Consider the following 12,330-nt stretch of genomic DNA (forward strand, 5'->3'; position numbering starts at 1 on the left):
TGGCTTTGGTAGAAAAATGGACAGCATTGCATTTACACTGAGCCTTAGTTAGGGCTTGTGCAAGAGAATCAGCAATCATGTTTGCAAAATGTAGCCTTTGTCTCCAGGATGAAGCCATCTTTGTAAGGTATCCAACCCTTGCAATGAGACAGGATCATGAGAGTTCTCAAAGCTATAGGGCAATGAGGACAATAAACTCTGCTTTCTCTGTAACTCCTCCACATCCCAAGGAAACCTTTAACTGCGACCTCTTCCTGTGGCAGCTATTGGGCAGCTACTGAAGGTTGCATTTGGTCTTGGGCTTGCTGACACATCTGTTACTCTTCAATATTTCTGTGCCTTAGGCACATGACAATGACTCCTGCTGTGGCTGGATCCATTGCTTCATTGGAAAAGTGACCCATGCAGGGAAATACCAGAAACATAACAGTTTTCGTAATGTGAACATTCTGGATATATATCATCAACAAATTACCATTTTGCTTAGCCCTGGACACAGTGCAACATGGAGGACTCTGATAGGGAGAGCAAAGGAATACATCTACATGGATCTACATGCTCATCATCGAGAATTGCATTATCCCAACTCTGTTCTATTTTTCCAACTAACTCGCCATTACCCATGCTGGGGAAAATCTAGCTCCTTTAGATCCATTCCTTTAAAGAAATCTACAACCCTCCTATAGAATAATATTATGGCTTCTCTGTTTTCAATTTATTTTACTGCCCTGGACAGTAAATCATTCTAGGTGAATGGTGTGCCCATCATCTACAAAGCCATGTCAGGAGTGCACCTGAATACTCCCTGCTTGCTTGGATGGGTGCAGCTCCATCAACACTCAAGAAGCTTGACACTATCCAGGCCAAGGCAGCCCTTTTTAATTGACACTGCATCCAAAAACATTCACTTCTTCTGCCACCTACACCCATCAGTGGCAGCATTGTGTACCATCCACAAGGTGCACTACAGAAATTACCCCAGGGTCCTTACACACACCTTCCAACCAAATCTGCAATCTCTACCAACAGAAGGACAAGAGCTGTATACCACCATCTGCAAATTCCCCACCAAGACACTCATCATCCTGATGGTTGTTCCTTTAGTGTTGCTGTGTAAAAATCCTGGAACTCCCTCCTTAGTGGCATTATGAATGTGCCCTCAGCAAATGTATGGCAGCGCACCACCACCTTCTCAAAGGCAATTAAGAATGGCCAATAAATGCTGGGCCAACCAGTAATACCCATTTCCATGAATGAATTTTTAAAAAATCAACTCCACGTATATGGGCAGCTTCCAGACATTAGCTCTGAACCACGTCTCTTTATCTCGTAATCTTGATTCAGCTTGAAATAATGTTCAGAATTAAGTGTCTTTATTCTATTGAGCATAGAATGTACTGCTCTAGTTCACCTCCTTTCAAGCATGAAGAGTTCAACTTTGTTTTGACATTTCTTCCTAACTTTGTTCTCTTACCTCTTTCTACTTTAAAAATGCAAGGAAATACCATTTATATAAAACACATTTTATATTTTACTTACTTTCACCATGGTAAGACATTCTGTTAAGATTGCGTACTCCCAGTTCAGGTGTATTAACAGGTCGAAGCTGTTGTATGCGCCCTACGGACTAAATACAATAAAGTTTAATCAAAATACACTTGGCCTTTTTACCCTATTAGTTTTATTTACCATATTTCATATCTAAAACTAGGATGGAGACAAAAGCTTAACTTCAAAAATGGATAACTCATGAGCTGATCACTCTAGGTTTTAATTTTCATCCAATCAATGTCTTGCAAACCATTTTTTGTCCCACTATTTTGTCTCTGGACAGAGTGCCACTAGCTTTTGATCAGAGAAGCAATTCACTGTCCTCTGAGGAAACAAAAGTTTATTATGCAAGTTAGACATGCTACCTTGCTCTGGATAGGTTTGAAGACAGTACTCAACTGTGTCATAAGGTGGGACTAACTCTCATTAAGACTAACTGATTCTGATATTTATACTCTTGAGCTCAGGGAAACATTAATAGAGTTGAGTTGCTGTAAAAGCTATCAAAATAAAACTGTGGTTAAACAAATTGGAGAAATGCAATTTACAATATACTTCTATTGGGTTCACAGTTAAAGGTCTAGATTAGAGTGGTGCTGGAAAGTGCAGGAATGGCCTGATGAAGGGCTTTTGCCTGAAACGTTGATTTTCCTGCTCCTCGAATGCTGCCTGACCTGCTGTGCTTTTCCAGCACCACTCTAATCTAGACTCTGATCTCCAGCATCTGCAGTCCTTACTTTCACAGTTAAAGGTACTTACCATACCAACTAACTTCACACCGTCAATCTTGACTTTCTTTTCTTTGTTGTTTCTGCTGAATATAGAAGATATAAATTTGTTTGGTCACATGCAAAAAAGTTCAGAATTACCGAGTTTCTCTCATTTATATACCAAAATACCTCAAACTCATTTTGAATGTCTCACTGGGCTTTGTTCAACAAAATTATGAGAAGATCCAAAAGTCTTCTATTTAAGTTGTAGAATGTTATTAAAATGTTAGTGTCCTAAGAAAGGAAATTGCACATGGAGCTAGAGGGAATGGCAAAGAGATTAAGTAGGCACTTTGCATCTGTCTTTATTATGAAGAAAGTGCTGCCAAAGTCCTTAGAGAGGAAGCTTAATATTTGAGAAATGGGTTGGATTACAAATTGAAAACGAGGAAGGGTATTGTATCCTCACTTAGGTTTGAATTTTTGAAAATCACAACTTTAGTCGTAACAACTTTAAGTGAAGCATGGTTTTCTATAGGAATCAAATGTTAAAGCCAGATTCAGGTTCTTAAGGAGGGTCTTTGTCCAAAGCCAATGTAAAAGTTGAAATACTGTTTTTCATAATTTGTAGCATTGTACATTACTAGCTGAAGTAAATTGAAAAACACAGCAAGGAAACTTACAGTGAAGAAAACAGAATCTATGCAAGGATGTTGCCTGGGTTGGAAGGTTTAAGCTATAAGGAGAGGCTGAATAGACTGGGGCTGTTTTCTCTGCAATGTCGGAGGCTGAGGGTGACTTTATAAAGATTTATAAAATCATGACGGGTATGAATAGGATAATAGAATATGAAGTCCATAGGTTTGGGGTGAGAGGGGAATGATTTAAAAGACATCTAATGGGTAGCCTTTACACACCGAGGGTGATGAGTGTATGGAAAGAGCTGCCAGAAGAAGTGGTGGAGGCTGGTACAATTACAACATTTAAAAGGCATCTGGATGGGTATTTGAATAGGAAGCGTTTAAAGGGACATGAGCCAAATGCTGGCAAATGTGACTAGATTCATTTGGGATGTTCAGGTGGCATGGACAAGTTGGACTGAAGGGTTTGTTTCTCTGCTGTACATCTCTGACTCTTTGACTTTGCTTACAAAGAAATCTTGAAAGTTCTGCAACTTTTAAAAAAATTCATTCACAGGATGAGGGCAAGCAGTTAGGATAGTTAAGAGTCAACCAAATGTGAATGGAGTTACATGTAGGCCAGATCAGGTAAGGATGACAATTTTGTTCCCTAAAGAGCATTTGTGAACCAGATCTATTTTTCCCCTGACGATCAATAATTATTTCATTAGAAACTTAATTCCAGATTTTATTGGATTCAAACTCTACCATCTGCTGTGGTGAGATTTGAACCCAGTCCCCAGAACATTATTTGAGTTTCTCAATTAATAGTCTAACAATAATACCGCTGGGCCTTCACCTCCCCTAATATTGTGCTGTACAGGTAAAGTACTTCAGAGGGCAGTACAGCTGAAAATTCTCTTTAAAAGCCACAACAGTTCTTCTAGTGCGATAAGTACAAACTGCAGAGAAATTTAAAAAGAACGACTCGAAAGTGCAGCTCCCTTCAGTACATTAGCAGAGAATGTTTTCAGAAAATTATACTCTTCGACTGCAGGCACAATGGCACCAACACTAGTAGCACAATCATGGGGCCTTGCTGAAGATGTGATGACATGAGCTCACTTGATGATGTGAGAGGCAGAATGACGTGAAATGTCAGAAGCAACCAAGAAATAAGGAAATTTAAAATGGGCAATGGCACTTTCAGTAAGATAAGAGAATTTTAAAAAGAAACAATTTCAATGTGAAGAAACGTTAAAAGGGGAGACTCGCTATATTTAAAAAGTGGTTATTTAAAATTAATAAGTCATTAGGGCCAGGTAAGATGCATCTGAGGATGCTAACAACAATATAGGTAGAGACTGAAGAAACACTGTCCATAATCCTCTGATTCCCCCTCCCCCCATCCAGATACCGATGGTGTTCGGAGATTAGAGCATTGTAAATGTAACACCTTGTTAAAAAATGGTTGTAAGGCTTATGATCCCAAATGATATTATTTTTGGTGAAGTCAGATCTGAGACTGAAATCTGGTTTGATAGATTATGGTTTGTTTCTTTAGATTTTAATGAGGTGGTCTCTCCACTGAAACATAAGCACACACTATTACAGGGTTTGGGTTTAAGAATAAAACAATGGTTAATTATGCAAACAAAATGAATGTAAAAATAGAATAGACTGAAAAAGTTGCACATAACACAAGTTTAAACATTTTGAAACACAGGTAAAAACACTTCTTTACTAATCACTAAAACATTCTTTATGGATCTGAAAACAATCCTTTACAGATCTCCAAAATACTCCTTTAAAATACTCACAGCAAAGAGAATCTCTTTTCTATCACCTCTATCAGGCTTAATTTAGTTGTGACTTCAATGCCCAGTTTGGAGAATCTGATAGTTTCTTTGGACCCTTCACACAATCTATTTTTAAACTAAGCTAAAGTATCTTCTCCCTTTCTTTGGAGAAACTGCATTACACATTGATCTTTAGCTAAAAGCCCTGTGTAACAGCCCTAACTTGAAACTAAAATTGAAATGTTACTCTCCAAGCTATGGGTGTTGCTCTCCTGCTTAAAATTAAGAGTCCAGTATCTTCCATCAGAAAACCTGTTGTACTTCATTGCATTATTCATACATTCATAAACTCTCTGAATGTAAACAAAATCTATTAGTTCTTTGAGACTCTCTCAATTTTTTTTTAAAAAATCACCATGGTTACATAAATACTTATGAGTTAATCATTAAACTTCTTTAAACACACAGAAAACCCATATGCCACCAGTTTAAATTTCAAAAATCTAAACTTGAAAATAATTGGTATTAAAATACATATCAATCACACGTATTACATTACAGGATGTACCCAGTAATTCCAGATCAGTCACTTTATCCTCAATTGTGAGAAAGCTTTGAGAAAAAATGATCAATTACTTGGCCAAATGTGAATTAATTAAGGAAATCAAGCTAAAGGCAAAAATGTGTCTAACTAACTTATTTCAGTTTTTTTAGATGAGGTGGCAGAGAGAGGATTTGATTAGGATAAAGGTAAAGTCAACATAGTCTCAGAGGACCATAGGGCTGTTCTCTCAGTTATGCCCAGTTGTGGTTTAATCTGGGGGTCGTCATGTCTTAGGTGAGAGGAACAGCCAAGAAGGCAAGATTCCACAGTAACCTCAATCTGTGTGGGAATTGAACCCATGCTGTCTAGTGTTATCCTACATCGCAAACTAGCTATCCAGTGAAATGAGCTAACTGACCCTCATTCACATAGTTGTTGTGGTGATATCTGAACTAAAAAGTGCATAATTCAAAAAGAGGTGGAACATCAAAGGGACCTAGGGGAATCTGTGCATAAATCATTGGCAGGGCTGACTGAAGGGCTGCATTGTTTGGCCTCAACAGGAAATGCTGCATCCATTTCTGGCAACTACATTTAAGATGGATATGAAGGCATTTGACACAACACAGACTGAATTCAAATAAATATTCCCTTTTATACAGCTTCACATGTTCCAGTTTCAGGAGAGGATTTGGACATTCTTTTGACCTTTCTAGTTTGAAATTATCAATTTGGTGCCATTAAAACACAAATTAAAAGGGAAACAGAGAGGGAGAGAAAAAGAGAGACAGAAAGAATAAGAGAACACATTCAAATCTAAATGTTAGAGGTAAATCAATTATCTTCTTAACAAATCTGCTGTCTTGGCCCTGTTTTGATTATCATTTAATTTCATTTTTTGATGCTGTTGACCACCAATATTGGTTTAAATAATGTTACTGCTTTTGTACCTTAGTTATCTCTCATTTACCTGCCTCTCTTAGAAATTAATATTCCTCAGTGTCAAGTTTAGTATATAGGAAATATAATATATACATACTTTGTAAACTGAGTTAAAGTATCTGAAGATGAAATCAAAGATCAAAGAGTTTTAGCAGGCTTGATAACAACCAATCAAATAGTAAGTGTGAGCATTAGATAAAGAGCAGACATCAACCACACAAACAGAATGCTGAACTAAATATCCAGAATAGCAAAAGGAATTGGCATTATATCAGAACCGTAGTAACCTCAGTGAGTCTAAAACACTTCACAGTTACTTTGTGAAGTGTTCTCACCACTATAACCTGGGAAATCATGGCAAGTTTCTGCATAAAGTTTTTATATTTTAAAAAGATTTGTATTTCCACTTTTTGGCTCACGTGCAAAGAATGATTTTGATATATGTGGATTCAATGGATGAAATTCAGTTTTGGCAGTAGGAGTCTCACCAGCTGGCTGGAGAACTGGCAGAAAAGCATTGCTTCCTTTGGGCAAGACACACTGGATAAAGTAAAAACAATGACTGCAGATGCTGGAAACCAGATTCTGGATCAGTGGTGCTGGAAGAGCACAGCAATTCAGGCAGCATCCGAGGACAGGCAAAATCGACGTTTCGGGCAAAAGCCCTTCATCAGGAATAAAGGCAGAGAGCCTGAAGCATGGAGAGATAAGCGAGAGGAGGGTGGGGGTGGGGAGAGAGTAGCATAGAGTACAATAGGTCAGTGGGGGAGGAGATGAAGGTGATAGGTCAGGGAGGAGAGGGTGGAGTGGATAGGTGGAAAAGGAGATAGGCAGGTCGGACAAGTCCGGACAAGTCAGGGGATCGTGTTGCTGGAGGTTAGAAACTAGGATGAGGTGGGGGAAGGGGAAATGAGGAAACTGTTGAAGTCCACATTGATGCCCTGGGGTTGAAGTGTTCCGAGGCGGAAGATGAGGCGTTCTTCTTCCATGCGTCTGGTGGTGAGGGAGCGGCAGTGGAGGAGGCCCAGGACCTCCATATCCTCGGCAGAGTGGGAGGGGGAGTTGAAATGTTGAGCCACGGGGCGATTTGGTTGATTGGTGCGGGTGTCTCGGAGATGTTCCCTAAAGCGCTCTGCTAGGAGGCGCCCAGTCTCCCCAATGTAGAGGAGACCGCATCGGGAGCAACGGATACAATAAATGATATTGGTGGATGTGCATGTAAAACTTTGATGGATGTGGAAGGCTCCTTTAGGGCCTCGGATGGAGGTGAAGGAGGAGGTGTGGGCACAGGTTTTACAGTTCCTGCGGTGGCAGGGGGAACGCATCTCGTCCACATCCCGCACCTCCGCCCTCAGACCCAACCCCTCCAACCGCAACAAGGACAGAACGCCCCTGCTGCTCACCTTCCACCCTACCAACCTTCGCATAAACCAAATCATCCGCCGACATTTCCGCCACCTCCAAACAGACCCCAACATCAGGGATATATTTCCCTCCCCACCCCTCTCCGCCTTCCGCAAAGACCGTTCCCTCCGTGACTACCTGGTCAGGTCCACGCCCCCCTACGACCCACCCTCCCATCCTGGCACTTTCCCCTGCCACTGCAGGAACTGTAAAACCTGCGCCCACACCTCCTCCCTCACCTCCATCCAAGGCCCTAAAGGAGCCTTCCACATCCATCAAAGTTTTACCTGCACATCCACCAATATCATTTATTGTATCCGTTGCTCCCGATGCGGTCTCCTCTACATTGGGGAGACTGGGCGCCTCCTAGCAGAGCGCTTTAGGGAACATCTCCGAGACACCCGCACCAATCAACCAAATCGCCCCGTGGCTCAACATTTCAACTCCCCCTCCCACTCTGCCGAGGATATGGAGGTCCTGGGCCTCCTCCACTGCCGCTCCCTCACCACCAGACGCATGGAAGAAGAACGCCTCATCTTCCACCTCGGAACACTTCAACCCCAGGGCATCAATGTGGACTTCAACAGTTTCCTCATTTCCCCTTCCCCCACCTCATCCTAGTTTCTAACCTCCAGCAACACGATCCCCTGACTTGTCCGGACTTGTCCGACCTGCCTATCTCCTTTTCCACCTATCCACTCCACCCTCTCCTCCCTGACCTATCACCTTCATCTCCTCCCCCACTGACCTATTGTACTCTATGCTACTCTATCCCCACCCCCACCCTCCTCTAGCTTATCTCTCCACGCTTCAGGCTCTCTGCCTTTATTCCTGATGAAGGGCTTTTGCCCGAAACGTCGATTTTGCCTGTCCTCGGATGCTGCCTGAATTGCTGTGCTCTTCCAGCACCACTGATCCAGACACTGGATAAAGTGCCCGTCAGACACTTATCTGGTTAACCTTATCCTTCCCCAGGATTTAGGATCACAGGAGTGGAAATCTTACATCTCTCCCAAAATACTAGCTAAACAGAGGCCAGACAGAATTTCTTTGCCCTTCCCCACTGATATTGGTAATTGATTTGCCAGAGGTCGAGAATCAATGAGGGGTCAAGGTCACAGGTAAATGAGGGCAGGATCCCTTGGAATCCTGCTTCAGGCTCCATGCAAGCTAACTTCCTGCTGCCACTGTTTGTTTACCAATGGCCCACTTTAGGTTTTGTTGGGTCAGATTAGCATTTGGCAGATACTGATCCTTCCCAGGCAGAGGCTGAACGACAGAAAGCAATGCCTATCCAACTGAATACACCCTGCCATCTAACCTATTTCTGGGAGGAGGGGCATTAAACTCTGCTCTATAGGTCAACACTCAGCTCAACTTGGGAGAAAATAGACAAGAAAAAACATTGCTTCTACCGAAGTGGATGGCAAAATCATTAATAGTAATCATGTTTAATGGTCTAAAAAGAAAACTTATATCAACTTCTTATGATATAAGCATATCTTTTATGCCCTTTTGGTAATGACCATTCCCTGTTTCAGGGAGTAAGCAAGTAATCCACTTGCAAAACTATTAATATTGGAACCAACTCTAAGGTATTATTCAAGAATAGCATGTACTAACTTGCCTGTTAATTGCTCTCCTTCACAGGTGCATGGGAAAAAAAGTCTGCTATCTTCTAGTTCTGAGGAATCTGGGAACAGAGTTTGTGAGGATCTGCTGGTTCAGGTCTGTATTATTATATCATACCCAACCTCTTTTGAAATAAAGTTTATTATCTGTACATATACAAATGACACTGTTATATTTGAAAACATTTCTGATTCTTGTTCATGTTTTCAAATTCCACGTTGCTGTTCAATAAATGTTCCACGTGGATTGAGACAAATTATTGTGATTGCAGAGAATGGCTCAGTATATTATACAGAACTCACTTTGTGTAGAAGACATTGTATTCATTAGAAAACTCAAGATCATTACTGTGATTGCTGCTCCCTTGAAACTGTCACAAAATGTGATGTCAATTTTACAAACTGTTAACTCACTCATGAAATTTGCAGCCAACAAGGTTGGGCTGAACAAGAAATGTAGATTATTTAACGGCTGTAATTATGTGGCCTTCAGTGAGCAGCAGGTGGCTTCGAAGAACATTTTCATATGAAGTATGAAAGAAACAATTATTATCTCCTTATAGACAAAAACAGAATTCCATGTGATAATGTAAAAATCAAATGTTGCCTCTACAGACTGTATGAGCTTAACTGTGGCACTAAAAAGCCAGTAAATACCTCATTTGGAACCTCTACCAAAGACAGCAATTAATGAGGGGTTTGCTGACAGAACAGATGCTGGGAATTATGAACCTCTTTTAAAAGTTGTTGTCTTCAATGCCAATTAATATTTGTTTAGTCTTGCTCAGTGGGAAAAACTGAGTCAATCAACCTTAAAATGCAACTATTATGTTCTGAGTTTGCGTTAAATACAAAGTAAAAGTACTGGCAATGTTTCTCTTCTCCTTTACTCTCAAAGCCTTAACTTATTTACATTGCTTTGATTGCCATGTCCCTGATGTGCATCTCACTGTTAACTGCCATTTATGCATCTGCCCCTACTGCCTAGTGTGATTCTAAAATATTATTGCTTCTGTTGAAACTAAGATGTGGTCTTGTTAACTGATTTAAGGTGCAGTCATTATTTACATTAGTTCTGAGAGTTCACAGGTTTGATCTTCTAGTGGTAAACCAACTTGTCCCACCGAGGTAGATTTTGACTTTGCAACATGCTGTAAAACAAATGGTAGAGATGTGGCGGTTCACTTTACATATTTCCTAAAATTTTACTTCAGTTGGCTTCAATGGAAGTAATGTGACTCCAGAAACACAAAAATGTGGTTGATTCTCAACTGCCATCTGGGAAATTAGGGATAGGTAATAAAAGCTGGCTCAGAGTAACACTCACATCTCATGAACTAATAAAAGAACAAAAAAGTCCTGTCAAGAGGTCCATTAGATCTGATACCTATTATTTGAATAAACTCTCATTCCCTAAAAGATTCTACATGCTGTCAAGAAAAATAATTAGACTAATTACTGAAATAAAAGTAATTACAAAATGGACCACATGATAGACAGACATTGTAATACATGCGAGTGTAGAAATTAGTCTTCATATTGCACACAAACATACAACCTTATTAGTCTTGAGCAGAAGTAGGCCATTCCTGATGAAGGGCTCTTGCCTGAAACATTAATGCTCCTGCTCCTCGGATGCTGCCTGACTTGCTGTGCTTTTCCAACACCACACTCTCGACTCAGTCTTTAAGCCATCTGCGTGGGCTTACTCTGGGTGCTCCGGTTTCCTCCCACAATCCAAAGACGTGCAGGTCAGGTGAATTGGCCAAGCTAAATTGCCCAGAGTGTTAGGTACATTAGTCAGACAGAAATGGGTCTGGGTGGGTTGCTCTTCGGAGGATCGGTGTGGACTGGTTGGGCCGAATGACCTGTTTTCACACTGTAGGGAATCTAATCTAATCTATTCTGCCATTTAATAAGATCATTGTTGACCTATTTGTGTTTTGAATTTCACATCCCCATATACCCATAACAATTTCTGATTTCCCTGCCTTACAAGAGCTTTTCTACTTCTAACTTTAAAATATTCAATGAATATCCAATCCTCCACAGTCTCTGAGGCAGAGGGTTCCAAGATCACAAAATCATCTGTAAGAAAAGAATTCCATCATCACCAATGACTCACCATTACTTTTTTCAAGGCAACTGGGATTTTGCAACAAATGCTGGCCCAGCCAATGGTGCTCAAATGACATGAATTAATTAATTAAAAAAGGAAAGTCTGAAAACAATGGCTCCTAATTTTTGCATGGCTTCGTGTCTGCACTGAACAGCATGGCAAGACAGAAGTTCTTTGGGCCTTTAAAGCTGAAGAAGAAATTCAAAAAAGGCAAGACAGGGATGCTGTGAACATCCAGTCAGTGCAAAGTTGGTGAGTGCTAAGGTAAAGAGCGAACAGCCCTGAGACTCCCTAGCCAAGTCAGTAAACTGAGCAGCTATCACTACACTTTAATGCGTCCTCGCAGCAGCATTGCAAAGAAAGGTGCTGGTGCATTGAGAGTACAGCATGGTAGTGTAGAGGCAAACTGTCAGTGGATTGGAGATGTGCCATGATATAGTGAGACTGGGTGCTGATCAGGTGGCAATCTCTGTCGATGTGGGGTGCATGCAGCTACTGGTCGTGCCTGAAATATTAGAGATGGGTGTTCAGAGAAACCAGCGGTGAGACGGAGTTGCCAGGTACTCACTCAGACTTTCATGTCAGGCATTCTCAGTGTTTCATTGTTATAGCTGTGACAACTTGCATGTTAATGAGGTGAGCTTAAGTAATAATAAGGGTGGTAATGAGTGATGATCCCTGATAAGAGATGACTTGCCAGTTACTAGAATCTTATCTCAACCTCCTGGACTTGATTTGAAAATGTGACATTTTGATTCCAGTTATGTTCCAAGACATGAGAATACTCCATCCATTTTTTAACACACCATCTGCACCTCTTATAGTTTTAAAAATTGATCTATCTTTATTTTAGCTTCCATTCTAATCCAGCCAGTATCATTTGACATTTGAAAATTGAAATTATAACTGAAGAAATATTAAATGTCTTTAACCTTCTGCTTTGGAGTGTGAGAGAATACTTTCAGTGATTGACAGTTTTACCCAGCTTGCTGATATCACCACTACTGCAG

The 12,330-nt window shown here is 40.7% G+C and overlaps 1 protein-coding gene across 2 annotated transcripts in view; it reads right to left on the bottom strand.

The window, feature by feature from the left end:
* The window catches only part of LOC122560140 (phosphoprotein associated with glycosphingolipid-enriched microdomains 1-like), a 113,396-nt gene that overhangs the window by 42,697 nt on the left and 58,369 nt on the right, over positions 1-12,330 (bottom strand). Inside the window, exons 3-4 of one of the 2 annotated variants that reach the window (XM_043710433.2) lie at positions 2,311-2,362; positions 1,540-1,627 (exon numbers count right to left, since the gene is read on the bottom strand). In XM_043710433.2, the coding sequence (XP_043566368.1) occupies positions 1,540-1,627; positions 2,311-2,362 (140 nt within the window). Of the gene's footprint in view, positions 1-1,539; positions 1,628-2,310; positions 2,366-12,330 lie in introns of both variants that reach the window. The other variant, XM_043710432.2, reaches the window with a different exon arrangement.

Source organism: Chiloscyllium plagiosum, unplaced genomic scaffold (genome assembly GCF_037043375.1).
Source record: "Chiloscyllium plagiosum isolate Xiang-an unplaced genomic scaffold, Cpla_swu_hap1 HiC_scaffold_15, whole genome shotgun sequence".
In the NCBI taxonomy this organism is placed as follows: Eukaryota; Metazoa; Chordata; class Chondrichthyes; order Orectolobiformes; family Hemiscylliidae; genus Chiloscyllium; species Chiloscyllium plagiosum.